The sequence below is a fragment of the Leishmania donovani genome, chromosome 8 (genome assembly GCF_000227135.1).
Source record: "Leishmania donovani BPK282A1 complete genome, chromosome 8".
Classification (NCBI taxonomy): Eukaryota; Euglenozoa; class Kinetoplastea; order Trypanosomatida; family Trypanosomatidae; genus Leishmania; species Leishmania donovani.
Window position 1 is genome coordinate 261,837 of NC_018235.1, and position 25,254 is coordinate 287,090.

Consider the following 25,254-nt stretch of genomic DNA (forward strand, 5'->3'; position numbering starts at 1 on the left):
GGTGGGGGGGGGGGGCAGGGGGGGTTGGCGTGTGTGTCTGCGTGACGGCTGGTACAGTTGCATCCTCTTCCTTCGTCGTCTGTCGTCGTCTCTGCAGCAAAGTCATCCGTGGCAGTGGTTGACGAAAACACAAAAAATGAGCAGCTGTCGGGCTCCATCGCAGCAGCCTTATCGATGGGGAGGCCTCGTCGATAGACGCCGTGGTGATGTATCAGAGCAGTAGGCGGAAGATCAATCCTTTTTTTTTGGCGAGGAGGGGCTGTGGTAGCCCTGGAGTGCTAGCGGAGGGAGAAACATGAGAAATGTCGGCGTCTCTCTCTCTCTGCTCTCGCCGTCATTAAGCCGTATTCTGTGACGGGCGCACATACAACACACAGAGAGAAAGAGAGCTACACGCATGTGTCCTCCTTTTCTTTTTTCCAGTGACTCCTCTGGGTAGATCTCACAAGGGTTCGCGCGCGCGTTTATGTGTGTGCATCTGCTTCTCGACCATGGAACTCCTTTGTTCCCTTTTTTGCTTTCGTTCCATCTTCCATCCCCCCTCACCCTCTCTCTCCACCACCCTCCCCCCTTCTCTCCGCGCTCGCCAACAACAACGCCGTTATACATCATCCTCATCGCATCCACCTATGTGTGCGCATGCCTACCCCCGTGACGGTGCGCAAAATACGCGATGGTGCATTTACCGCGTGGTGCACCCTCCTTCCTTCATCTTCTTCGCACATACGCGTGCACAGTCGCTCGTAGCGGAAGCCGCGTCCACGCCACCACAAGGCGAAAGCTTCTCTCACACATCTACATCACAAGCTCACGGTGAAGTGTGCACAAGACCCCACGTAACGTGTTCTTGCCCGCATCAGCGCTGCCATTCGTTGGCAGTGCTTCTTCCTCCGCGCGCGCCCCTACCCCCACCCCCCCCACACACACACACAACTCTGTGAGCGAGTGGTTCTGATCGGCTGTGTAAGGGGTGGTGCGGGTTGCGTGGGTGTGTGTATTTATCAGCAGCGCGTCCCTCCTCTGTTGTGTTGCCGTTGTCGTCTTCGCGCTTCTCCTTCTCTTACTCCTCTCTGGGCCTCTCTTGTGTGCACTATTCTCGCACTGGCATCGCCCTATACGCACCCATACGTTCATTTTCGCGCACGCGTGTGCATCAGTCGCGATCGCCTATCGCTCTCATCTTTTTTTCTCTGCCCGTCTGTGTGTGTGTGGGTGGGTGAGTGTGTGCTGTAGTGTAACGGCGTCTTCAACTCTTGACGACAACGGCGAGTGTACCCACGGCAAACCGCCGCCCTGCCCCGCCCCTCCTCCTTTTTTTATTTCTATACACGCATATATATATATATATATGTGTGTGTGTGTCTTTGTGTGCGTCTCTCCTTTTTGACTGTGGCCGACCCCCGGCGGCTTTCGTGTATTGGAGCGCCCCCCCCCATCTCTCCCTCCCTCTCTCCCTCTCCGCCACGTGCTGCGGGTTTGCGCTCGTATCACCTCCCTTTTATTGTTGTTGCTCTTGTTGGTGTGTGCTGTGTGTTTAGTTAGCCGGCTCGTTGCTTTCAGTTCGCCGGACGACTACGGCGCCTCTTCTCTCCCCACCCTTTTCCCCCACCCCCCTCCACACCCGCCTTTTTGTTTTCTTCGGTTTCGATCTCGTCTTCTTATCTAAATACTTCCAGTCTGTCTGTGTTGTGAATGTCTTTCACGTGTTTTTCCTGCGTGTGTTTGTTTCGTGGTTGTGGTTGTGGTTCGGTGTCGAGGCGCCTCGAACCTCGTTCTTCCGCTTGTGTATGAGCGGGTGTGAGGAGGTGCGTGTGTTTCCCGCTAGCAGATTTAATTTGGTCCCCTCCTGTTGTTGTACTGTGCTCCCTCTCTGTGCGTGTGTGTGTGTGTGTGTGTGGTCGAGCTGAGGCAGGCGACATCACCCACCATTCGTGTGCGTCGTCTGCCTCTTGTTATTACTATTGTTTCGCTTCTCTGTGCTTCTTCGAGGAAGGGGAAAAGGGGAAGGAGGGCGGTCGCACGACCAGACGTATTGAAGGATGGGCGCGTTACCGAGTCGGGAGTCGAACGAGGACCCGTCCTCCGTCTTCTTCGCGAACTGCGGCTCGCACGTCGTCTTCCACATCCCCATGACGGATCATTACTTCCCCTCTCCGCACAGCCTTGCCTTCCGTCAGCTCTTCCATGCACGCAACAATCAGTCGGCGCTGTACTGCTTCGACATGAAGGACGTGTCATCTGTGATGCCGAAGGACGTGGCAGCGGCATTCCGTGAGGCACAGGAGGAGGACTGGGGCGCGGAGGTGGACGAGGTGGACCCCAGCCTGCACTACTACGATGACGAGATCCGCGAGAAAGTTCTCGAGTGCGGCAGAAACGCCGATTCTATCTGCGAGGACGCCGGCGCCGGCGCTGCTGTGCCGCGCGTGCCACGGATCGGCCGGCATCTCCGCCCCTCCATTGAGGACCGCGAGGAGCTCTACCGTGTGCTCGTGACGGAGCCGATGGAGGGCACCCTCGTCGACACAGACTCAGAGATGTGTGCGCTATTTGAGCAGGAGCAGCGCTGGCGGGCCGCCTTACCGCACCTGTCTAACGGGCAGCAGCAACACGGCAGCCACACTGGCAAGCGGTGCAACGCCAACGGCGGCCACGGAGTCGACGAGAAGGACGCCGACCATGCTCAGCCAGTCGCGGGCGCGAGTGCGACAAGGCAGCAAAGCCACGACAAGGTGGTGAAGAAGGGTCACAGCGCGGCAGCGGCGAACGGCGCCGGCGTCGGCGAGGCCGCAACCCACAGCCCGTCCGTCACCCGGCCAGCCATGTCCTCGGCGCCGCCGCCGCCGGCAAAGTTCTTACATCCCATACCAAGGGCAATAGCCCTGCGCTTGACAACGGAGGAAGAGGAGGAGATGCGCGCCGAGTATTGCCGCCAGCATGGCATCCCGTACGTCGCCCCGGCATTCCACAGCGTCGGCACAGCGACAGGAAACCGCGCTGACGCCTGTGCTGGCGGATTTTCTGCTCAGCAGCAGCACATGGCGCCGCCGACGCCGTTGCCCGTTGTGGAGCGTCGCCACTACCACTTCGAGGACGACCCACAGTACCGCGACGGCCGCGTCCATCTTGTCGAGGAGCACGGCGTGCTCTACCACTTTGCCTACTTTGCCAAGCGGCCGTCCCCGACGGTGGCCGCCGTCGCTGTTGCCGACTCCTCGCGCAGCTCGCAAAAAGGAGTGACGACGGACGGCACTGCGCCGTCTGGGGTGCTGACAGCTGGTAAGACGCCGATCTCGCAGACGCCGATCGTCCGCGGACGTTGTTTGCACGATGTGGTATACTGCGCGAAGCCGTCTACGTCGCCGGCGTCGAGCAGCAAGCACGCCGCTGCGTCCTCCTCGGGGTTCGCGGGTAGTGAGCCCGAGGTTGCGCCGCCTGTGCGCTACACCTGGTGTGCGCGCTGCGGGGAACGTGTGACGCAGCGGATGGACTACACTCAGCTGCGCCGGCTCAAGTCCACCCGCGCGCATCGCCGCGCCGTGCGGAAGCAGCTGCCTGACGGCGACCAGGATTCGCCCAGGGAGAAGGACAGCGTGGACGAGGTCGCCTCGAACACGGAGCGTGTCGACGAGGAGGGCGAGGAGGAGTTCATCATCAACATCATGCCTGTTCGCGTGGTCGGCATGGATGGTCTGCTGCCGTCCCGCAGCCGTGGCACGCCGTGGTTGCGCGGGTACGCGCAGGAGAGCGAGGCGGCCGAGGACACCTACATCGAGCAGCTTGAGCAGAAGCCGCCAGTGATGCGGGTGTGCCGTTTTATCGAAGGCTCCGTCGGGGACAAGATCGTCAACCGTGCCGCGCTTGTCACGCTGCTGTCGTATCGCCCCATGTGTCGGCAGGCGGGGCTCAGCGACGCCCTGACGCGGCCCATCTGGTCCATGTGTGTGCTGTCGAATATTCCGTACCTGCAGATGGTGCGGGAGACCTTCTTTAGAGCCAAGGCGGCGGTCGCGGAGGTGGACAACGACGATCTGCTGCTGCGCGACTGGCTCGACGTCGTCGATCGCGAAAACAACTTCTACAACTTCATCAACGCGAACCTGCACATGACGCGTAACTTCACCCCACCGGAGCGGACGGTGCGGCAGCGCGAGCAGGCCGACGATGTCGCCAGCGCAGGCACAGCATCGAGTCGGAGGACGACTACCGGTGGTGGCTGTGGCGTCAGAGAGGGCGGCAACGTCGGCGTCGGCCCTGCCGGCTCCTCGTCGGTAACGTCACCGTCGCTGCTGAAGACGGCCGTGTACTCCGCCGTTGAAGATAATGGCAGCCCCACGGAGAGTCACGCGGCGCACTCCGCAACGTCGGCGAGCGGTGCCACGACATCGCCGTCGCGCCGCAGGGCAGCCCCCGCTGCGGCGGTGGCGGCGCGCGAGTCGGCCGAGACGGCCGAGCACACGACAGACGCGGCGGCGCAGGGCGTGTGCTGCAAGAGGAAGGACAAGGACGGCGACTTGAAGCCGGCGGAAGGCGACGGCGCCGGTCTGCGCGGTCGCCACCTCACACGCGCTCTCGAGGAAGCCACGATCGGGCGACCCGAGGGCTACGACCCGCGCGACCAGGTCGAGGAAGACGAAGACGACGAGGATGACGCAGGGGACGAGGGCGGGGAGCGGGGCGCCAGCGACGGCGTGGGCGAGAGCGACGTGGCTACCAAGGCCGCTGCACGGCGTGAAAAAGGTAAGAAGAAGTTGCAGCACAAGGACTTGGGGCTGCCATCGCTCTGTTGGGACACCGCGTCTCCGCCGGCGTCATCAACGGACCGAAGTGCCGCGGCTTCTGCCGCAGCATCGGCATCACCTTTCACGGAGGATACGAAACAGAAGAGAAGTGATGGCCAGGGCAACCCCGTAGCGGCAAGTGCGATAGGCGGCCTGCCTGCTGCGGTCGACAGTAGCTATGTGGCCCATCGCCACCGCAGTGGTGGCAATAAAGATGGTGAGGATGCATCTGGCAAGCCCCCAGCCACGGTCACCACCACCTCCCGCTTACTGCCAAACGCCGCGTCGGCGCGCGCCGCCACCGGGCAGGGCAGCAGTGGTGAAGGCGACGGAATGAGACCCTCCGTGAATAACTTCGACGATGATGATGATCCGGACCTGCGCACGGAGGAAGAGGAGCGCCGTTGCGCACGCGTTAGCGTCGCGAAGACCGCAGAGACGAGTGGTTCCTCGCTCCAGAAGCCGACACCACCATCAGCGGTAGCGGTGGAGGCGCGCGGTGCAGAAAAGCAGCCGCACCAGCAGCGGCCAGAGGTGCCGCCGCGGCCGAATTTCCAACTCTTTTCATCCCGACTTGAGCCGCATGCGCCACTGTCGCTCTGCACGCTCTTCGACTACGACGCTAGCGCTGACCAAGCCGCGAAGAAGACGGTCACGCAGCTGGCCGCCGCCGTTGCGGCTGGCGTAGCCGCCGACGTTGCGGCTGGCGTAGCCGCCGACCACACAAACAATGCCGGCAGCCGAGAGGAAGACGGCGTGGGCCAGGCGACCGCCGCCAGTGCCGCTGCAAAAGCCGCCACCACCGTATGGCCCAGCTACGTTCAACGCGACATCCTGCGTGAGAACGAGCGACAGCAGGCGGAGCCGAAAGCCACGCGGCGCCCTAGCCATGCCCTGTACGAGTGCGGCATGCTGGCCACCACCCGCGGCCGCAACTTCCTCTTTCTCCTACGCGAGGACTGCGTGCGGGCGCTGCTGTTCTACTGCGCCGCCGCCGCGGCCCCCATCTTCATTGGCGCGTACATCGAGCCAGTGGACACAACGAGCCTCAGCTACGGTGGCGCGGTGCGGCTGCGACGGCCGAGCACCGTCGACATCCCGCTCGATGGCGGCGACGAGGATGGCGGCAGCCGCACCGCCCCGGGGCGCAACTACGATGGCCAGCGGGTAGTCATTGGGCAGGTAGAGGGGATGGAGGTGATGGCCGAATACTTCAAGAGCAAAGGCCTCATCACGTGCTTCAGCGTGTCGGATGTGGACAAGGCGGCCCCCGGGCCGAGCGCTGCGCACCGACTGCGCAAGCTGATCTTGCCAACGACCTCATTATCCACCACCTATGCACAGCACCGCAGCAGCAGTAGCGGTGGCCTTGCAGGGGAGGCAGGCTCGTTGGCGGCTCAGCAGGCACGAGAGCTGGCACAGTACGGTCACGTCTTCACCTACGCCGCGGACGATTTCTGTGATGGTGACTTGGTCGTCTTCAATTTCGAAGAGCGGCAGTGGGAGCACTACGAGCATGTGCAGCTGCGCCGACGATTCGCTGCGAGGGCAGCCACAGCTGCTGCGGATGCGGTGGCGACGGCGGCATCTGCGATGCCGGTGAAAACCGCCGAACCAATGTCCACGGGCAACGTAGCGGTAGCTGCTGACGGCAGCCGGAGCTGCGCCCGCTCCGTCGTGGACCCCTCCATGTCCGCCAGACTCCTGTGCGTCGGGCTGGATGAGCTGCTGCTGAGCTGGACCAAGTGGATCGTCGACAACCGCTTCTACGAAGACCGCACCGACCTGGGCTGGCTAAGCCTTCCAGACGGCAGCCCTATCCAACTCGGCGGTCGTTACTTTCTCTGGAGCTTCCGCCACAATCATCAGCGCTACTTCTACGGCGTCATTCCGAAATTCGCGAAGGGGCGGCTGCGGCGACAGAAGATGGTTGAGCGCAACCGCAGCAAGAAGAAGGACGTCGAGGCGCCGCGCCAGCAAGCGCAGCCGCTGGCGGGGATATTGACGTTGTCCTCGGTGGGTGTGCAGCGGTCGAGTGACGTGTCGGTGGCGCCTTCGGCACCGTCGTCCCCAGCGCTCGTCACCGCCGTTGCCGCCACCCTCTCCTCTCCCCCCAGGCCCAGCGGCAAAAGCCCTTGGGGGGCAAACGACACGCTTGAGGCGCAGCAAGAAGGAGAACCGCCGCGGCGCGGCAGCGTCACCGGCACCGGCAGCCTGCATGCGGGTCCGGCTCTTGGTGATCAAGCCTCCTCATCTCCTCCGCATCCTAGTCTAGGCGTTTCGCCACCTGCCCACGCGGGTACAGCGCAGCAGCCACCTCTGCCGCAAGAGCAACTGTCAACGTCGGCAGCTGCACAGGCTGTGTCAACAGCGGCTGCAAGCAGTACACACCCTGCGGCAATGCGCCAGCGCCAGCGTCACTCCTCTCCCCATCTGCAGACGCAGCAGCCGATCGCCGCGACATCGGCGCCTCTGCCGCTGCCTCACCGCATGAACCCGCTCTATACCGACAGCATCTCTTACTCGGCGCCACATGCGAGCATCACTCTTCCACAGCAACCGATGCCGCAGTGGGCCAGCACTAGCGCCACCGCCTCGCACGTGAGCGCTGCGCCCGCAACAGCCGGAGAACAAGCAAAGCAGGGCAACTTCGCAAGCACCCTCAGTTCTGCCGGCGGCTTCTCCGTGCACGCCGGCAGGAACGCGGCCCGGCCCGCCCTCTGCTCCCCCAAGATCGCGGCTGGATCGCTGACCGCCGCCGCAGCAGCGACGACAACGACGAAAACGACAACGGCAGCGCGTCGTGCCCCCTTTCCAAACCCGCCGCCGCAGCATCCAGTCAGCGGCAGCCGCAACCGTCTCAGCGCACCCAGCAGCCCCGCCATGTACAGATCTGGACAGCAGATCGGCTTCGGAGGTGGGCCAAACTACTACTACCAGTACGGCGGTAACACATTCATACAAGACGGAAAGCAGCACGAGAACGAGTACTACCCGCCGCTGCCCACGGGCACCCCCTTCCACCCTGCCACGGCCATCACAAAGTTGGTGCCGCTGCCTCACCCAAAGACGGGGCGCGGCGGTATTCCGGCCATTTTCCGCTTCTGGGGCCCCATCGGGTCGCCAGCGCCCCGCACGCCGGTTGCCGCGCCCTCGCTACCAACCGCAGGCGGAGCGGCGGCCACGGCCTCCTTGGCCGCCATACCCATCGCACTGGTGCCACAGCAGATGCATTCGCTGTCGCCGCGGCACCCCGCGACGGGCGGCTCGCCCGCTGCCAGCAGCTCCGTCGGTGGTGGCGAGAGCATGGGCGTGAGTCCGGTGGAGGCACACCACCACAGTACTGGTTCCAGCCTTGACGCTGGTTCACCCACCGCACCGGCAATCGCTCCCGCCTCCGCTACGGCTGCCGCCGGCGCATCAGCCGTCAACTTGACGGTCCGCATGCGCCGGCGCACCGGCGGTGGAAACACGGCAGCGATCAGAGTGGGTGGCGGCGCTTCTCCAGCACCGCTGCAGCTACCCTCGCAGGGCACCTCCTCGCTCGGAGCCTCGCTGACGACGCTCGCGACGGCAGGGCCTGCCATGGGGCCGGGCACACCCTTCAAGCATAGTCCCCTAACTCCATCAAACCTTCCTCCAGCGTCGTTGTTCGCTCAGTCCGCGCCGGCGCAACTGCTGGTTGACGATAGCGGGTCGCAGCGACTCTCGCCGACCAGCATGCTCCCTACCAACCTCATTAACGAAGGATCAAAGACGAAAGGCGAGTCGGTGCTGCGGGTGGACGAGGACACGTACATGCAGCGAGAGGCATTCCGGTGGAACCCGTATGCGAGCACCAAGTGGGCGCAGAACAGAAGCAGCAGCACCGGCGGCAGTGCCAGTGACGCCCGCGGTGGTCTTCCTGCGAGGGCGGCAGCGGAAGCGGTTAGGACAACGGCGATGGGAGCGCGGCGAGGCCACACGCGCACGCACGAATGCGTGCGTGCCTCCCTCCCTCCCCTTTCCACTTTTCAATGTTTCTTCTCTCTCCCTGTCTTGGGCATCAGTAAGCAATGTAAAGAAGCTGATGAACGCTGATGTCGACGCGTGTATGTGTACGTGTGCTTACAGCACAGCTGTGCAAGGCTAGCGCTTGTCGCTAAACGTTTGAACCGATTTCTGAGGAGGATCGGGCAAGGCGGTTCAGGAATGGCCGGGCACACATTGAAGTCAGGGGGGGGGGATGCGGGAGAGAGAGGGTGGGCGACGCGATCGGGACGAAGACATGTCAGGATTGCGTACATGGAGCCATTTACGCTCAAGTGCATGGGGGCTGGGAACGTTCTCATTCCACTTGCCCTCAATCTACACGGTTGTGCAAACAAGGAATGTCCAGTGAAAGTGGTGGAGCGCCGTTGTCCACCCGAACCTCCCCTCTCCCCCACACTCCGCCGAGGCACAATCGCCCACCTGCATTGTTTTCAAGATAGGTATATTTACATATAAGGTGTACATATATAGAGGGAGAGAACGCCCTGCCCTGCCGCCGCCGCCGCCCCCTCCTAGCATTATCTATGTGCAGGATTACATCTGTATATATCTATATGCTTGCCGGAATGCAGTGGGCGTTGTTCTTCGTCTTGTCACGTCTCTTTCGTCGAAGACGCGACGGCACTGGAAATGCAGCGCGTGCCTCCTCTGCTGCCCTTACGTGTGTTTGTCTGATTGTGTGTGTGTGTGTGTGTGGCTTCCTTTGCAGAAGAGCAAGGCATTCGCACGTCGACCGGGAACATTGAACTCGTGGCACCCCCACGTGCGGTCATGAGCTCTTCGTCCTTCGGTGCACCACTCTGTACGGTACGTCATCACTGCCTCATCACCGTTTTAGCGCAGTTCTCACATTGTTGTTTACGGTGCCGTCTTGCATCTCCCTCTGCATCGCGTTGCCGCCAACGTTTTGCCATGCAGCTTCCTCCCAGCTTCCAGTTTTGTGAGGAAGCTGGCACGCCGACAGCTCACTGCGCCCTCGGCGGGTTTGAGCGGGTGGCACTGTATACACGGACTGCGCTACAAGAGAGCCTCCCCACCACCACCACCACCACCATCACCAATATGTGTAAGCACACATGCGACGGCGCAAGAATGTGTCATGGGCCGTCTCGTGTGTAACGTGATCTCTGCGTGTGCTCTCTCCCGCACAAGACGCTGAGCATGTGCCTGGCCAGTGTCGCGAAGGCGTGGTCCAACTTGTGCGCTCAAACGCGGCGGAATGCTGAAAAGGGCAGGCGGCCAGCCGGGAGCGTCAGCGATGCGCCTCACACTCTTTCCATTCCTTGATCTTCTTCCCCTCTGCCCAGTCACGCGGCATCACAGTCCCGCTCCCCACCAATGCTGCCAGTGGCGGCACTGCCGCTCCTCGCACGCTTTACTTGGCATATAGGCAATGGCAGTTCCCGCCCCAAAACTCAAGATAACAACAACAACAAAAAAAAAGAATAATCATCACCGCTTTAGAGCCGTGTCTATCACAGCCGTAACCTTCCCATCACCATCAGTGCTGTGAGCGACGCCTCCTGAACTCTTCCCCATCTTCAACCTCTCTGTCTCTCTGCCGGTCAGAGCGCGGCACGGCGCGGGTGTTTGCGTCACCATCTGCTCAGCGCGAGCAGGGAAACGAAATAATGGCGGCAGCGTGGGGTATGGTCAAGCATGCTGCTGTCACCGCTTCTTTTTCCTCATCTCTGTCGGAGCGCCTCAGGAGGGCACGGTCGGTTCGCCTGCAGCCACGGTGAACAATGCAAGCGCGTAAAAGCAGCGCGAATGGCCATGCTGACCAGAAGCAGAGCCGCCTGGTCACCCTCGCTTCTTCCTTCATCCCTCTCTCGCCCCTGTCTCTTTTCTCTGCACATTCCACGACTCCACCTCACCCCACCCTCCGCATCGTCAGAGATCTTTTCTCGCGCGCTACTCCTTCCCCACCGCCTTCAACACCAACACCAAAACCATCACTTCTCTTTCTCAGGCTTACACAGATACCCACTCACGGTCACACGAACAACTCTCCCTTGTCGCTCGCGACACCTCCAGCCCGAACACCAACAGCGGCACCATACGATATAACGCGCTCGCGGACGCATCCTCTAGTCCCTCCCTCCCCTTCTCCTCTCCCTCCATCGCATCACGCCTGACGAGCATTCTATTGATTTTTCTTTTGCTACTTGACCGGGTGTGTGTGCGCGTGTTATCAGAGTGTCTTTCCACGGATACATAAGCACACTCACTCAGACACATATATTTATTTATATACAAACACACGAGAAAAATGGTGTCGGGGAACACACATCTGACCCTTCTGCGCAGCAGTGTCGTCGTCGGCGCGGTGGCGGCGGCGCTGTGCCTTGGCGCTACGGCGATGCTGCCCATTTTTCGGCTGAACATCGACGCGCTCAACTCTTCCATCACACAGTCGTTGTGGACGACGGACATATACACCCCTGCCGGGGAGAAGCACATCCCTGTGAAGAAGTTCGTGAAGGACTGCAGCGATCTGGCGCTTGCGTTTCAGGTGGCGCAGGTGTGCACTCTTGTCGGCATCGGCGCCCTCGCTCTGGCCTTTCTGTGCTCCGTCCTCCACATGTCGTCGACCTTCACGCGCTCGAGCTATCGCGTGCGCGCCGTGTGTGGGGCGCCGATTTGCCTTTTGCTCACGGTGGCAATCGCTGCGGCCGGCTTGAACTGCTACATCATGCGCGCCATGTACGAGAACAACTGGTGTGAGAAGAATACCACCGAGTGCATGGAAGCTACCCAGTCGGCGATGGGTGTTATTGGCAGGCCGTCGATTCTCCTCAATCGCGGCTTGCCTCTGCGCAAGATGTCGAAGATCCAGCACTCCTTCTTAACCCCCGCCGTAAACATGAAATTTGCCGTGTCGCGGGAAGCCGACATCTTCGCCACACCTCTGACTAAGGCTGCTGCTACTGGTTCAACTGGTGGCCTCTTCGGGGACTGCAACCCGTTCGACGGCTGCATCAGCTCCTTCCACAATATGGGGTTCACGGGTGCGGAAGGGTGGCAGACGACATGGGCGGCGCTGGCAGCGACCGTCACCGGATTCTTCGCGGAGACGCTGGTGGTGATCATTGGCGGCCGTCGCTCGTCGGAGGCCGGCCTGGGCGAGTCGGCCGTCGCACTGCTTCAGGGCGAGGACGAGCGGCTCCTGTGAGACTCACGGAGGCGAGACGGACAGGGAGGGAGGGGGGGGGGCAAGAGGAAGCGAGCACGCGGGCCCACCTATATACATGGCACGCGAGCAGACACAAGACGACGATGGAGGAGTGCCGCGAGCGCCTCACGTGCTGCGCTTCGACGTGATAGCGAGAGCCCGCAACGCGCGGGCGCAGGCGTTAGGGCGTTGCTGGGATTTTGCTTGCAGTTGACGTGCGGTTCTCGCCGTCCCTGCAGGCTCCACGTGGTTGCTTGTTCGTTCTTGCGGCTGCTGCTGCTACGGTGAGCTCTTCAGGGCGCATGTCTTTTAGTGCTTCTTGCGCCTGCTGGCGCCTCCCCTTCCCGAGTCTCCTTTTCGATTGTGCTTGCTTGCTTTTCTTCCACGCGCCGCCATGCTCTACACCACGTCACACATGTCAGCGAAGGCGCACACGTTCACGCAGAAAAGGCATGCACGGGCGTACTGTGGTCAGCGTGCGAAGTCCCGATTGCCTTCCCTTCTTCCCGTTTCCCCCGTCACCGTTTGTCGTTGTGGTTGTTGCTCTCGCTCTCGCTTCGGTGTGGAAGCTCAGCAAAGGGGTGGCTCGGCGCCGCAGATACCTGTGTAGGTAGGCGCGCATGTATATGCGTGTCTGTCTGTGTGTGTGTGTGTGTGTGTGTGTGTGTGACTTTGTTTGCCGAGGCCGCCACGGCCACAGCAGCAGCGCCAGCACTCGTCGTGTGTCTGTCTGTCTGTCTGTGTGTTTGTGTGTGGGAGATCGAGAGAGATGGCCTGCCCAACCACCCATTCCCGCTCTCCTCCTCGTCCGTTTTCTTTTTATTGTGTGTGAGGGGGAGGGGAAGGGGGTCGGGGTGTTGTGCTTGTGGCTACGTTTCCGTCTAGTTGTTTGCATGCTATTCACGCCGCTCTCTCGTGGCCCCCTCGGTTTGCTTTTTTTTTGCTTATTTGGGGGGAGGGGGCATGGAGCCCCTCCCCCTCCCCCACCACCACCACACCACACCTTTCCATTTTTCTTTCTTTCGTCCTTCTTTTATATGTATGCTGGTAGTCCACCAACGCCAACCCGTAGAGATGGGGGAGAAAGGAGGGGTGCACGCACACACGCATACGGGACACACAAGCACGTAGACGCGTGGGTGGAGTGCCACGGTTCACAGCCCCCTACACACGCAACTCGCCGTATATACGCCCCGCCCCGCCGCCTCCTCGTGTGTGTACCCCTCTTCCTCCTTTTATTGTTATTTGCTTCGCTGTGGCGTTGACGATAGGTGGTACTCCGAATGCCCACCAACAACACTGCCGTTCCTCCGAGGGTCCCGCTCCAACACCATCATCGCCACCCCTCCATCATTTCTTCGGGTGCACATGTCTGTGCGTAAGAGAGTGGTAAAGGTGCGGCGCTTTCGGAAATTAATTTCTACCGATTTCTTTTCGTGCTTCCCTCTCACTGTGTGTGTGTGTGTGTGTGTGTGTGTGTGTGTCAGCGTGTGGGCGCGTGGGTGCACCTCTGTGCGTGTGTGTGCGTTTGGGGGGTAGGGGGGTTCTCGTGGTTACGAAATCCGAACACGACTATTTAGACGTGGTGTGTGTCCTGTGCCGATGCGCGCAGGTGCTGTTTGCCCTCGCCATTATCAGCACACGCACGCGCACACACGCGTACCCCGCACAGAGGTGCATCCACACGCCTGCAATGCACGCACATATATATATATATTATATTTATTATTATTATATATATATATAACATATATTTATGCTTCCATCGCTAGGCTTTCGCTCTGCATCTCTTCGTTTGGTGTTCGTTCCTTCTTTCCTTGACGTTCTTCTTATCTTTTTGTCCGCCCGTTTCGCCCATACAGCTCAAACATCGTGCCCACCCACCCCTCAGTGACGTCTGACGAGACTAAAGTACCACCCGACACACACACACACACACACACACACAAACATGCATACATACATATCTGTAGTTATTCATATATAGCTAGATACATATGTATATATGTGTGTGTGTGTTTGCTTGTGTTTATGTTTGTATGTGCGCATAACGAAGATGGACATCATTAAAGCAAACAGCGGCAGCCAGAAGCACATCGAAAGATAAAAAAAAGAGCGAAACACACATTCACACGCACACACAACGCCAGCAAGGCGAGCGGACGAAGAGGATTGAAGCGAAGCCATTATATAGAGAAAGGTTATTCCGCCTCCCCCTCCCTCATTTTTACGTGTGTGCGTGTGTTCGCTCGCGCGCCTCTGCGCGTTGAAGTGTGGTTTCCTCTGGCGAGCGAGGAGACGAGGAGGGAGAGGCGGCGCCCGTCAAGGCATATCCTCTTCTCCGGCTCTCCCATCTGCACACGATTCCACATCACTTCACCCCATCCACTAACTTTTCTCCGTGCGTGCGTGCATGCGTGCACGGCATTTTTTTCTTCATACTTTTAAGGAGTACGCTCGCGCATGTAGGGCACCCGTGGATCAGAGTTGGCACTGCGCATACACAGCGGCCCCTCTCTTCCTCCCTAGTCACGTTTCCTTGCATAGAAACATACGCGCCTGCTGCTCATCAGCGCTTGCTCTTACCGCGCACAGAGGAGAGAAGCGCAAGCGAAGAAGGAGGTGCTCCTGCATATTTCATCTTAGTCACCCCCCCCGCCCACCCTGGACACTTTCATGCGAGCAAGGCGTACAGCGAAGCTGCTCGTTCACGAAGAGGAACATCGACTCCTGATCCGCTTCGCCACCGCTCTGGAGATGATAATCGACGACGGCGGCGTGGAACAGCAGCGGCAGCAGCAACCATATCACCAGGGCAAGTAGCAAGCCTTCTTTCACGGCCACCATGGTTGCATCCTTTCGGTGTGATGCGGCGGCTAGCATGTAGTGCTGCGAGCTTGCGGCGTCTCCGCCCTCCGGCATGAAGGCCGCGCTGAACCGTCCCTCTGCAGTACAGTACGGGGCTGCGTTGCCGTGCCGCCTTCATCTGGAGCTCATGATGACGATGCACGGCCTCTGCAAGGCCGCCCTGGCCTACGCTGGTGTGGGCCGTGCCATCCTCAGGATCTAATTTCTTCTGTACTTCGCTCGGAGAGGCCTCGATGACGGTGGTTGCGTTTTCTGCCTTGTGGTGTGTGTGTGTGTGCGTGTGTGTCTGTGTCTGTGTCTGTGTGGCGACGCGTGCTCACAACACCATCGTGAAGCCCTGGAGTGCGCGGGAGCTGCCACCTGAGCCCCTTGCCGCGGGCGCGTCAGCCACGTGCCCTCGCAGGCTGTCCGGCATGGCCGTCAGGGGGTGGGGACACCGTAGCGTCGGCACGCAAGCAGCTTCGCGAGCTCACCGACCGTAATAACACCGTGTTCCTGTTGTTCAGACCGGCACGGCGCTGAAGAGGCGCTACACCGACTGCCGCTGGTGGCGCGGCGTGGTTCGAAATGGAAGAGACAGGCCAGGAGCCGAAGTGCAACGCCCAGCGCGAAGAGGGTGACGAACGCGGTGCCGGACCTTGCAGCGCCACCGTCAGCAGTTCCGCGCCGTCTCGCGCGAACGCCACGCGCGGGTATCGCCTTTACACACGTGAGCCCAGGACCAGCGTCCTTGACGCACGCGCAGGCGGAGCGCGGGGTGCAGCCGAACAGAAAGAGCGCTCGCGACTGTTGCAGGTGACGGCGTGTATTGCTCAGCATCGAGGCCTGCGTGCTCTTCAGTTTGGTGATGCGTCAGCATTCTCTCCAGCTTCGCGAGGACAGCAGCGCTGGGCGTGTGTAACCGCACTATTGCAGCACCCGCTGCACCTATTTCAAGTGAAGACACCCAATGTTGAGCTGGAAGCGTTGCCAACGTGTGCGTGTGTCTGAAGTCTACGTCGTCGTCGACACCGTCTGGGCGCTTTCTGACGTGTATGCGTGTGTACATGGACGACTGGAGTCGTTTTGCTTTCTCTGCACCATCATCATCATCCGATTGGTTGAGATAACGCTGTTGAGGCATCAACCGAACAACGAAAAAGGAGCACCGATGCTGCAGTTCTCGAAGGCGGTGTATCCCTCGCGCTCGCCCTCCTGCTTCGGGGCTTGGCCTTCAGCCGCAGTAATAGCACCCCATCATCGCCACAAGCGTGTCGCTGATTAACGTCGGTGGAAGGGCTCCTGTCCACACGCGCACACGCATACAGACACAAGCGCGCACACGTGCAGTGAAGCTTTTCCGCATTCACGCCCCACCCACTCCCTCCCTCTCTCTCCCTTCTGGCACACACGCACACAACCGCCATGCGTAAAGGACGGCACACACACTCGCTGTTTTCCTTAGCTCTTGTCGCTCGATAGCACGTACCCCTTTCGCGCTCTCTTGTACTCATTGCCTCAGCCACCACTCATCGCGCCTGGCCCACCCCCTCTCCCTCCACATCCTCGATTCGGGGCACCCGCGTTATTAACTGATCGCGTGTGTCCTCGTGTCTCCAGCGCTCCATCGACTCCTCTTACCTGTCTTCCCTGCTGCTACACCTTCCCTGCTACTTAGCACAACAATACGCACACGTGCAACTTGCCGCGGCACACGTCTTCCCTTGTGCATGTTGTTTTACCTTGCTGGGTCGCGCTTTCACATAGGCAGCCGAAACGGCGAAAAAAAAAAGGAAAACGAATAGGATCGGATCCGGTACTCATTGCTCTTCTTATCTGTCTGTGTGTGCGTGTGCGCATCTGTGCCGCTCATCGACCCTCTCCTCCCCTCCCTTCCCTGCCTGCCTGCCTGCCACGTTTGATGACGCGCCTGTTTAGACCAACTCTCTACTCTCTCTCTCTCCCTCTCCCCCCCCCTTCTCTCTGCGTGCGTGCGTGTGTCTGTCTTCTTGATTTCCGTCGTTGTATCTCGTCGTCTTGAACACACACAAAGGAAGGAAGGAGTGCACGTTTTCCTGTAGACCCGGCACACCACACATTCCGCCCTGAAACGCGTGCACGCGCACGCGGTCCACCGTCCCTCCACCTTCGAGGCCTTCACCACAAGGCATACACAGTTTGCCAGTGCGCGTGTGCGCGTCGGTGAAGCTTGCCGCAGCCGCTCCCTCCCCCCTCCCCTCCAAACGCACCCCTTCTTGCTCGCTTCTTCTTGTATTCGTCGCTTCGTTCCTTCGGCTTCTTACTTGCCTCTGTGCCTCCCCCGCCCCGCCACCTCTCGCTCTCTCTCGCACTGCACGCCTCGCCCACTCAGACGTACCGCTCACAAACGCGAGCAGCACCCAACCACAGCGCTGCTGCGCACGTGGTGTCGTCGCCTTCCTGCGTGTAGGTGTGCCGGCCGGCCTGGGGTTTGTGAGTGGGCTATCACTTGCTACGTGTTCTCGTGGTGTGTCGGCTCCGTGTTTTCATTGTGCTGAAGGGGGTGTTGCCACCCGCTGCACGTCCCCTGCTTCTCTGTCGGTGCGGCTGCTTCCCCATCGCCGCTGCGCGGCGCGCACAGCGCTGCTGCGGCTGCGAAGAAGTTTTTCTTGCGCAGGGGCTCGTGGCCTCCCTTCCCCCCTCCCGCACTGTTGTTGCTGCTGCCTTTCTACGCCTGCGGCTCCGTTCGACGCAGCTCACCGTCGAACTTGAACGTCATCACACACACACACACACACACACACGAGCGCCGCTGAGCTCTCCGCTGCAGCCATGCAGACCTTCTACGACGTCCTCAGCGTGCCGATGAGCGCCTCACAAGACGAGATTTGGCACGCGTACCGGCGTCTGCTCGTCCGCTGCCACCCGGACCGCTGCTACCACGACAACGACAGCGTCGCGTACAACACGACCCGTGAGCTGGATGAGGTGCGGACGAACCTTCTGAGCAAGGCGTACAAGGTACTCTCCAACCCGCAAAGGCGGAGCGAGTATGACGCCTATCTCACCCGACAGCTGAGGAACAACTCCTCTGTATATCACCAGCCTCCCCAGCAGGTCCGTCGTTCGCAAGGCACAGCGCAGCCGCAAGTGTTCGCGTTCGGTGGCGGCGCCAACCGGAGCGTAAGTCGTATGGCAGGGCTGGTGAAGGCAATGATGACAACGGCGGTGGACGGCAACGCCGCGCCAGCCACGGCAGGCGCCGCGCCTGCTTCCGGGCAGCCCATCTCCACAGAGGAAGGAGCCCGTAGGGGTGCCGTGCATCCGCAATATGCGAACCCCATGACACGAGCGTTGGGCACCTCGTTCGGTGTGGCAGGAGAAGCGACCGCGACCGTGCCGGAGGGCGGCGCGAACTTTGCGAAGTCGCCGTCATCGAGCACGCCGTCATCCGTGTCGATTGTATACACGGACTCCGTGTCGGTGCGCGCCATCAAGGCAGGTCCCCGTACGGTGGGTCTCGTGGTCGTCACTGATGGTGGAGTTGCACCAGGCACCCCGGCCTCCACAGAAACGCCGGAGGCCCCTCCGCAGCAGCAGCAGCAGCAGCAGCAGGAGCAGGCGCAGCCGTCCGCAGCGGCAGCAGCCGCGATGCCTTCTGCTGTGTCAGACGTCCACCTGCCGCTCCGGATCCGCGTCATTGAAGAGCATCTGGTACTCTGAGTGTGACAGTGACAAATTCATCGCCTCCTCTCCCCCCTCCCCGCCACTACGCTCGCACACGCGCAAACCATATTCCCCTGCGTTGATGCTGCTCGCCCTCTCTCCAATCTGCAAGAGGCAGATTCCCCACCATTCCGTACATCAGGAAAGGAAAGGATGGTGGCGGCGGGGGCGGACGCGGTGATGGCAGTGGTGGACGCAGGGGGCGCACAGCCGATTGGACTCGCCACTCTTTTTCCTTGGCCCTTCTCGTTTAGCACACATGTTTTGTTTCTCTTCTTTAGCTCTCGCTGCGCTCCTCCTCTGCGTGAATGGCTGGCCATGTAGGACGAGGTGTGCATGCACGTGTTGATGTCTGCCACTGCAAGACGAGCGCATCTCCGTCGTAGTCTCCCTATCTCTCTGCCTTTCAATTCGGCACGGCTCACGTTATTGCTGCATCTTCCGGTGCCCCTCGCGTGGATGTCGACTCTCTCACACACATATCACCCTCACTCGACCCCCTCCTTTGTGTTCTATTCAGAACTTTCCTTTTCCTTCTTCCTCCAGGTTCTGCACAATGTGGGCCCTGCATGTGCCCACACGCAAAACCAGGCGTGCGCACGAAGACACAATATCGATGCGCCCCCCCCCCCTTTTTTTGACGCCTCTCTTCCTCAACTTGTGTGTCTCTATGCGTCCCGGCGTCCCTCTGTCTGTGTTCCGGTATCTGCGTGTCTGTGATAGAAGGGAGTTAGGGGGGAAAGAAGTGGCTCCGCCGTGCGAGTGTTGGCCGGACTCGTTGACGTACACCAAGCAAGCCCCTATGGCCGCGTACGCGCCCACGCACTGGCGGCATGCATGCGTGGATATACGGCTTCCTCTGCCGTCACCTCTGCAAAACCGTTGTCAGTGTTGCTGTCTCTATCCTGTGCACGTGCATGTGCACACACGAGCCGCTCTTCAGCCCCTTTCGTTTTCTTCACGATCCTCTTCTCCTTTTTCTTGTTGTTTGGCTGCGGCTTCGTTTGCTCTCACCCACGTCGTGTGTGTATGTGTGTGTGCTCTTTCCTTCGAAGGCATTCTTCCGGCTCCCTAGCCCCCCCCCTCACCCAACGACCTCCCACTTCGCCCTCATGACGAGAGGCGCACACCCTTTCCGTGTGTGTGGCATCTGCAGGGCCTACACACACACACACACACGCACCGCACCCCTGCCAAGTGCCGCACCACCTGTGGTGGCGACGGGGCCAAGCGCCTGCGACGTAGGGGAAGTCAGAGCGACTCATCGCTGCTGATGTCGGCGGTCGCGTCCCGGATGGCGTGGCGTCGGAGCGACCGGCGACGGTGAACACGTCTTTGCCACCCACATGATGGGCGAAGCGTCACCGCTCCCCGAGCGTAACTCAGCCGCACCTGAGAGGTGCACGACGTGGCGACCGGCATGATGGGAGCGGCTGGGAGGCAGCGTGCGCGGTGCAGGGTGGGCGGGGTGTAGGGCAGGGGCCGTGCTCCGATGACTGGGCTGGCGCATGCGCTGTAGCATGTGTCTACGTATGTGCGTGTGTGTACGCGCGCGGCGGTGCGCCTCAAAAAAAAGCGCACGACTGCGAAGGAGGAGGAGGAGGAGTGTCCCTCACCTTTGGTACATCTCCCTAGTTGCTGTCTGTCTCAAGCCCGCGCGCTCCGATTTGCATTTGAAGTGCCGCGCCCCCTCCCTCCGACTCCCTCTTTCCCTTCCCCTTCCCAGCTCTGCCTGACGGCGCCACGATGCCTGCACACCCAGCCGATACCTAAGGCGGACAAGAAACAGAGAGCATGCAGAAAAGGCGGATCGCCAAAAACATGCTGTTTCTCATCCACACCTCAATCCCCCCCCCTTCTCCTTTGGAGAAGTTGAAAGGTGGAAAAAGGCATGGCACGGTCACACGCAGCGTGTAAGGTGCTCGCTCATTCACTGATCGCTGTCCATTGCGTCTCCGCATATGCGTGGTTGGGCCTCGGCCTCTTGGTGTTTCCGCCGTCCACCGCCGGCGAGCTTTACACGCCAACTTCTCCTGTCGCGTCCCTCATCTTTCATCCAATGCCCTCCCTCTCCCTCATCACAAACACACACATGCACCGCGCGCGCCCGAGCACTCCGATCCATCCATGCAGACAGGTGCGCACAAGCACTACGGAGACGCACCGACAAAGACGTTCCACATGCACTCCACCGGCCTCCTCCTTCGCCCACTCACTTCACCATATCACCACCACCCCTCACACGGGTACCACAGTCTCCCCTCCTCCCTCCCTCCCTCCCTTCCTCACTCCCTCTCCATATATTATTCCCAATATTCTCTTTAGGCGTTATGCGTTGTTTGCTCGCTTTTTTTTTCTTGAAGTTGTTATCATTATCACTTTCACTTTTCTCGTTTACATATACGACCACCTCCCATCCCCTCCTCTCCCTCCCCCTCGAGGGGGAGGGGGGTAGCCGAGATCATATTTAAGCCACACAAGCACACACATACACACACACACACACCGCCGCTGTCTGTCTTCCTCCCTTTCACGCCTTCGCAGCAGGCGCACACATCTGGTTGCCGATATATGCCTCGCCATTCAAGGCATTCCATGGGCTTGACGCTGCTAGCTGCGCCGCGAGCGACACCACCAATGAAAGCAGCAGCAGGTGTATCACCAATGAAGACCCCTGCCGCGCACGAACAGGAGGTGCCGATGCATCCTCCAGAGGGGCGCCATCAGCCACTCTCGTCCCGATGCAGCTCCTCTCCGGCATGGCTGCGCAAGGTAAAGCATGTGGGCACCGCCGCACGCAACGTTCTCTGCCGCCTGGACATTTGCTGGGCCGTTTTTTACTTTGTCTTCCTCGTCTGTGTCGGCTCCGTCAGCTCCTCCATTTCATATCGGCTGGTGAGTCGCTCGCTGATCGAGGCGGGGCGCAGCCTGCACGAAAACCGCATCACCACCGTGAACAAGCTCATTGACCAGAGCATGGACCGCGTCGATGACATGGCGGGCGGCCTCCTCACTCTCTACATGAAGACCCAGTTTCTGATGCAATCTGAAAAGACGCTCTCGGTGCTGTGCGCGCTGCTGGAGAGATACGACGAGGCGAGGAATTACCGCGCCTTCTCCGTCATCTCGCTGGAGCAGCTGGAGATGATATCATGTTGGCGCGGAAGTGCAGAGGCGGACGCTGGCGGGCCGTTGATTGGAGCCATCTCGCTCAACCATACAGTCAACGCCACCTACTACGTGAACCGCAGTAACTACATGCTCAACCGCCCTTTGCAGGTGAGCGCGGTTATCCCCGAAGGGAACGGCACCGTCGCTGCTCTTGTCAGCAACTACGCTGCAAGTGAGCTGATCGAGTACACACAGGCATACTACAAGGGCAGCATTGACTCAGTCGACATCCGGCTAAGGTGGCTGCAACCATCCTCGCATCCGCACCTCATCTACTACAACTATCCTGCCGGGTTAATTTACCGTAGCCTCAAGCTCCCGACGAACGTCAGTATCACTGATTGCACGCAGGTGCACATCGATGGCGCGCGGCTCGCCCTCAACACCATCGGCGAAGCCAAGTCCGGTTTCCTCTTGGCCGTCTTTGTCAACCAAAGCCTCGCAGACGCCGACCCGCTTATCATGTCCAACAACTGGGGTCAGCAGACAGTGCACGACAATATTATTTTTCCTTTCAGCGAGCATGCACCCACGGCCTACCTCAAGTCGAGCAACGTCAGCCACCCACTCATGCGCGAGGCGCTCAAGCACGTCGACCTCTCCCGCATGCGAGACCCCGGTTACAAGCACAGCGTCGATTTTCGCTACAACGACGCACGCGCCGTCATCACCGTATGGGCCTACACATCGTGCCACGGTCTGACGCTGCCACTGGTGTACGTCAACTCCCAGAATACTGTCACTGGTCCCTACCTGCGGCTGCACGATACCCTCAACGGTGTCCTTGCCGCCGTCATGGTGCTCGTCAGTTTGGTCTTTTGGCTGTTCGTGCAGCTGTACTTTGCGGCGCCGCTGCGCGAGATCACGCGGCTGCTGAACTGCAGCGTGCAGCGAGGTGCGCGTGCACTATACCGCGCCGGGAAGCACGGCATTGGTGCGCTGGCGGAGGTGCGTGCGCTGGGCAACGCACACAACGCCGCCATGCGCCAGCTGCGCGAAGTCGATGCCTTCGTCCCCGCAGCCGTGCGCAAGGAGCTGCCTCGTGGCACCCTGCCCGCACCCCTCACTGTACCCATCGAGACAACGCTAGCCGGCCTCAATGTCGTCATGGGGTCGTCTGAGAACAGAGCCGCGCACCTCGCGCGCCACCTTTCCACCGTCGTCTACATCACTGTGCGGCCGCCGCAGCCACCGCCAGTAGCGTCGCACAGCTCGAGCAGGACACCAGCACCTCTATCCACGCAGCCAGCCGGGCACGACGCCGCCGCCATAACGCCACGCTGCAAGCAGCGCCTGTCAGTCATGGTGCAGCGTGCGGTGCACGCAGTCAACGCAACCAGCAGCGGTCCCTTCGCCACGCCGGCGGCCCTCGAAGCCTTCGCCAGCGTCGTGCATGAGCTTGCGCACACACACCGCGGCACGGTGCTCCGCCTGCGCCCCGACACTTGCATCCTGCACTTCCACGCAGCCGTGCGCGCGCACCTCCTGCCGCGGCAGGAGGTGCAGTTGGTCAACGCAGCAGATGTGGACGTGGTCACGGAGGAGCTCGCGCAGCAGGACGCACGCGATGCGGCTGCCTTTGCTCTGGCTTTGCTGAGCTGGGTGGACGAGCAGCAGACGGCGGAAGGGCAGTTGGAGTTGCCGCGCATGCCGGACGTGCGCGCGCTGCTGGACACGAGTCTGTTTACGTGTGGGCAGTACCGCCCCGCCGACAGCGAGCAGACCATGACAGTGGCACTGGGCCGCGATGTGCTGCGCGACGCCGGTAGCATGGTGGAACGCATCGGCGTGCGCGTTGCCATGACCGAGGAGACCGCCGCGCGCGTGCTCCGTGGTGGCAGTGGCGATAGCGGCGCGGCGGCGGTGAGTGCGATACCGGTGGAGGCGCTGTGCACCGGCCGCGCAGAGCACGACGCGGACGAACTGGTGCTGTACGAGGCACTTTGCAGTCGTGTCGCCAGTGGCACCGCCTTGCAGCTGTACGCGCGCTGTTGCTTCGACGGCTTCGCGCGCATGCGGCAGGGCGACTACGCAGGCGCGCTCACCGCCTTCTGCGGTGTCGCCGCGATCGCGGACCTGGATCCCGGGCTGCTACCGCCATGCCTGCGCCGCGAGGTCGCAGCTAGCGGCGCCACCGTAGGCGCCGTGTCGGTGCAGGTGGCACGACTCATGCGCGAGTGCGAACGCTGCGTGCGTGCAGGCGTCGCCGATGGCTTTCAGCGCGTGCCGCGGCGGCCACCGGGAATGGACGCCGTGCTGCCAGATGACATCACGCCCCTCGGCACGGCGCCGCCGGTGAGCACCGCTCGCAGCGGCGTCCCCGCAGCAAGCGCCAAACCGCGAAGAATGGCAAGTAGCTTCACGGCGCCGCCATGGTATCCAGAGGTGGGCGACCGACACGTGATGCTGCTGAGCAACGGTGCTGTCACCACGCGTGTGGTGGTGCCAACGCCGCCAGCATGGGTGCGCGACAACCACGGAATGTACTGGCAGCTCGCGTGCAGGAAAAGCGACTGTACCCCACCAGAGCTGTGGGCTTGCCGCATCCTTGCGCTAGGCTCCGCCGGCGCCATCGCCTCCGTCAACTACATCATGTACCGCGAGGTGCACCCGGTGGTAGCCAAGGCCATTCGCGATGCACCTCCGGGCCCCATCAGCGATGCGCTGCGCCGCGCTACACCCGTGTGCGGGCCCACAGCACAGCAGGACGCCGCCATTAAGCGCTTGATTACGAGGCATCAAGAGCTGCGGCACCCCAACATTCTTGCACCGCTGGCGTACTCACAGTCAGTGGAGGGTGGCGTGGTGCTGATCTGGGAATTTTGCCCTGGTGGGACGCTGCGGCAGCTGCTGGCTCGCTATCCGCGGGTCAAGTCCGTCACCTTCGCATGTTTTGGGCTACAGATGTTGTCTGCCCTCTCCCACCTCCACGAGCGTGGAGTGGCGCACGGTAGGCTGAACCTGGACAACGTCATGGTGGACTCGAATGGTCACTGCCGGTTAATCGGGCAGTTTGCGGATCATGCGTTGGAGCGGGAGATCTTCCACTTCAAGCCGTCGTGCTACCGGAGCCCCGCCATGGCCGCTGGTGCCCTCCCAACGCCGCCGTGCGACATGTTCTGTTACGGGTTGCTGGCGATGGAGGCAGTGACGCAGCAGCCGTGTTGGAGATGGGCCACAGCAGCGGAGTACGGAGGGCATCGTGACTCGAAGCCACCGTCGGCGAAGGAGCTGGCAGACCTGATGGCGACGGGTGGGCAGAGGTTTGCGGATGCGGTGGTGCAGGGTCGCGTTGTGCTCAACCTGGAACAACTGGATGTCGGCCCAATCACGGAGCACCATAACGACACCATGATAAGTGTGTGTCGACGGCTGCTGTCTCTGGACCCGGCATCGCGGCCGACGGCAGCAGAGCTGCGGGAGGAGAACAAGTCTGTCCTCAATCTCCTGGGGATCACCATGGAAGAAGACACGCGTTAGGGGGATTAGTAGAGAGTAGCGGCACACCTATCGCCTCCTCCGCCACCCAGGTATGTGTGTGTG

The 25,254-nt window shown here is 61.0% G+C and overlaps 4 protein-coding genes across 4 annotated transcripts; all 4 read left to right on the forward strand.

Annotated features, from left to right (window-relative positions):
- Positions 1-2,039: 2,039 nt before the first annotated feature.
- Positions 2,040-8,861, forward strand: LDBPK_080640 (hypothetical protein, unknown function; the record flags this gene model as incomplete). Its single annotated transcript, XM_003858581.1, has 1 exon — positions 2,040-8,861. The coding sequence occupies one exon, from the start codon at positions 2,040-2,042 to the stop codon at positions 8,859-8,861; it is 6,822 nt and encodes a 2,273-aa protein (XP_003858629.1).
- Positions 8,862-11,085: 2,224 nt separating this feature from the next.
- On the forward strand, positions 11,086-11,988 carry LDBPK_080650 (hypothetical protein, unknown function; the record flags this gene model as incomplete). Its single annotated transcript, XM_003858582.1, has 1 exon — positions 11,086-11,988. The coding sequence occupies one exon, from the start codon at positions 11,086-11,088 to the stop codon at positions 11,986-11,988; it is 903 nt and encodes a 300-aa protein (XP_003858630.1).
- Positions 11,989-17,646: 5,658 nt separating this feature from the next.
- Positions 17,647-18,537, forward strand: LDBPK_080660 (hypothetical protein, unknown function; the record flags this gene model as incomplete). The annotated part of the gene is made up of 1 exon (XM_003858583.1): positions 17,647-18,537. The coding sequence occupies one exon, from the start codon at positions 17,647-17,649 to the stop codon at positions 18,535-18,537; it is 891 nt and encodes a 296-aa protein (XP_003858631.1).
- Positions 18,538-21,111: 2,574 nt separating this feature from the next.
- LDBPK_080670 (protein kinase, putative) lies at positions 21,112-25,191 on the forward strand (the record flags this gene model as incomplete). Its single annotated transcript, XM_003858584.1, has 1 exon — positions 21,112-25,191. The coding sequence occupies one exon, from the start codon at positions 21,112-21,114 to the stop codon at positions 25,189-25,191; it is 4,080 nt and encodes a 1,359-aa protein (XP_003858632.1).
- Positions 25,192-25,254: the final 63 nt, after the last annotated feature.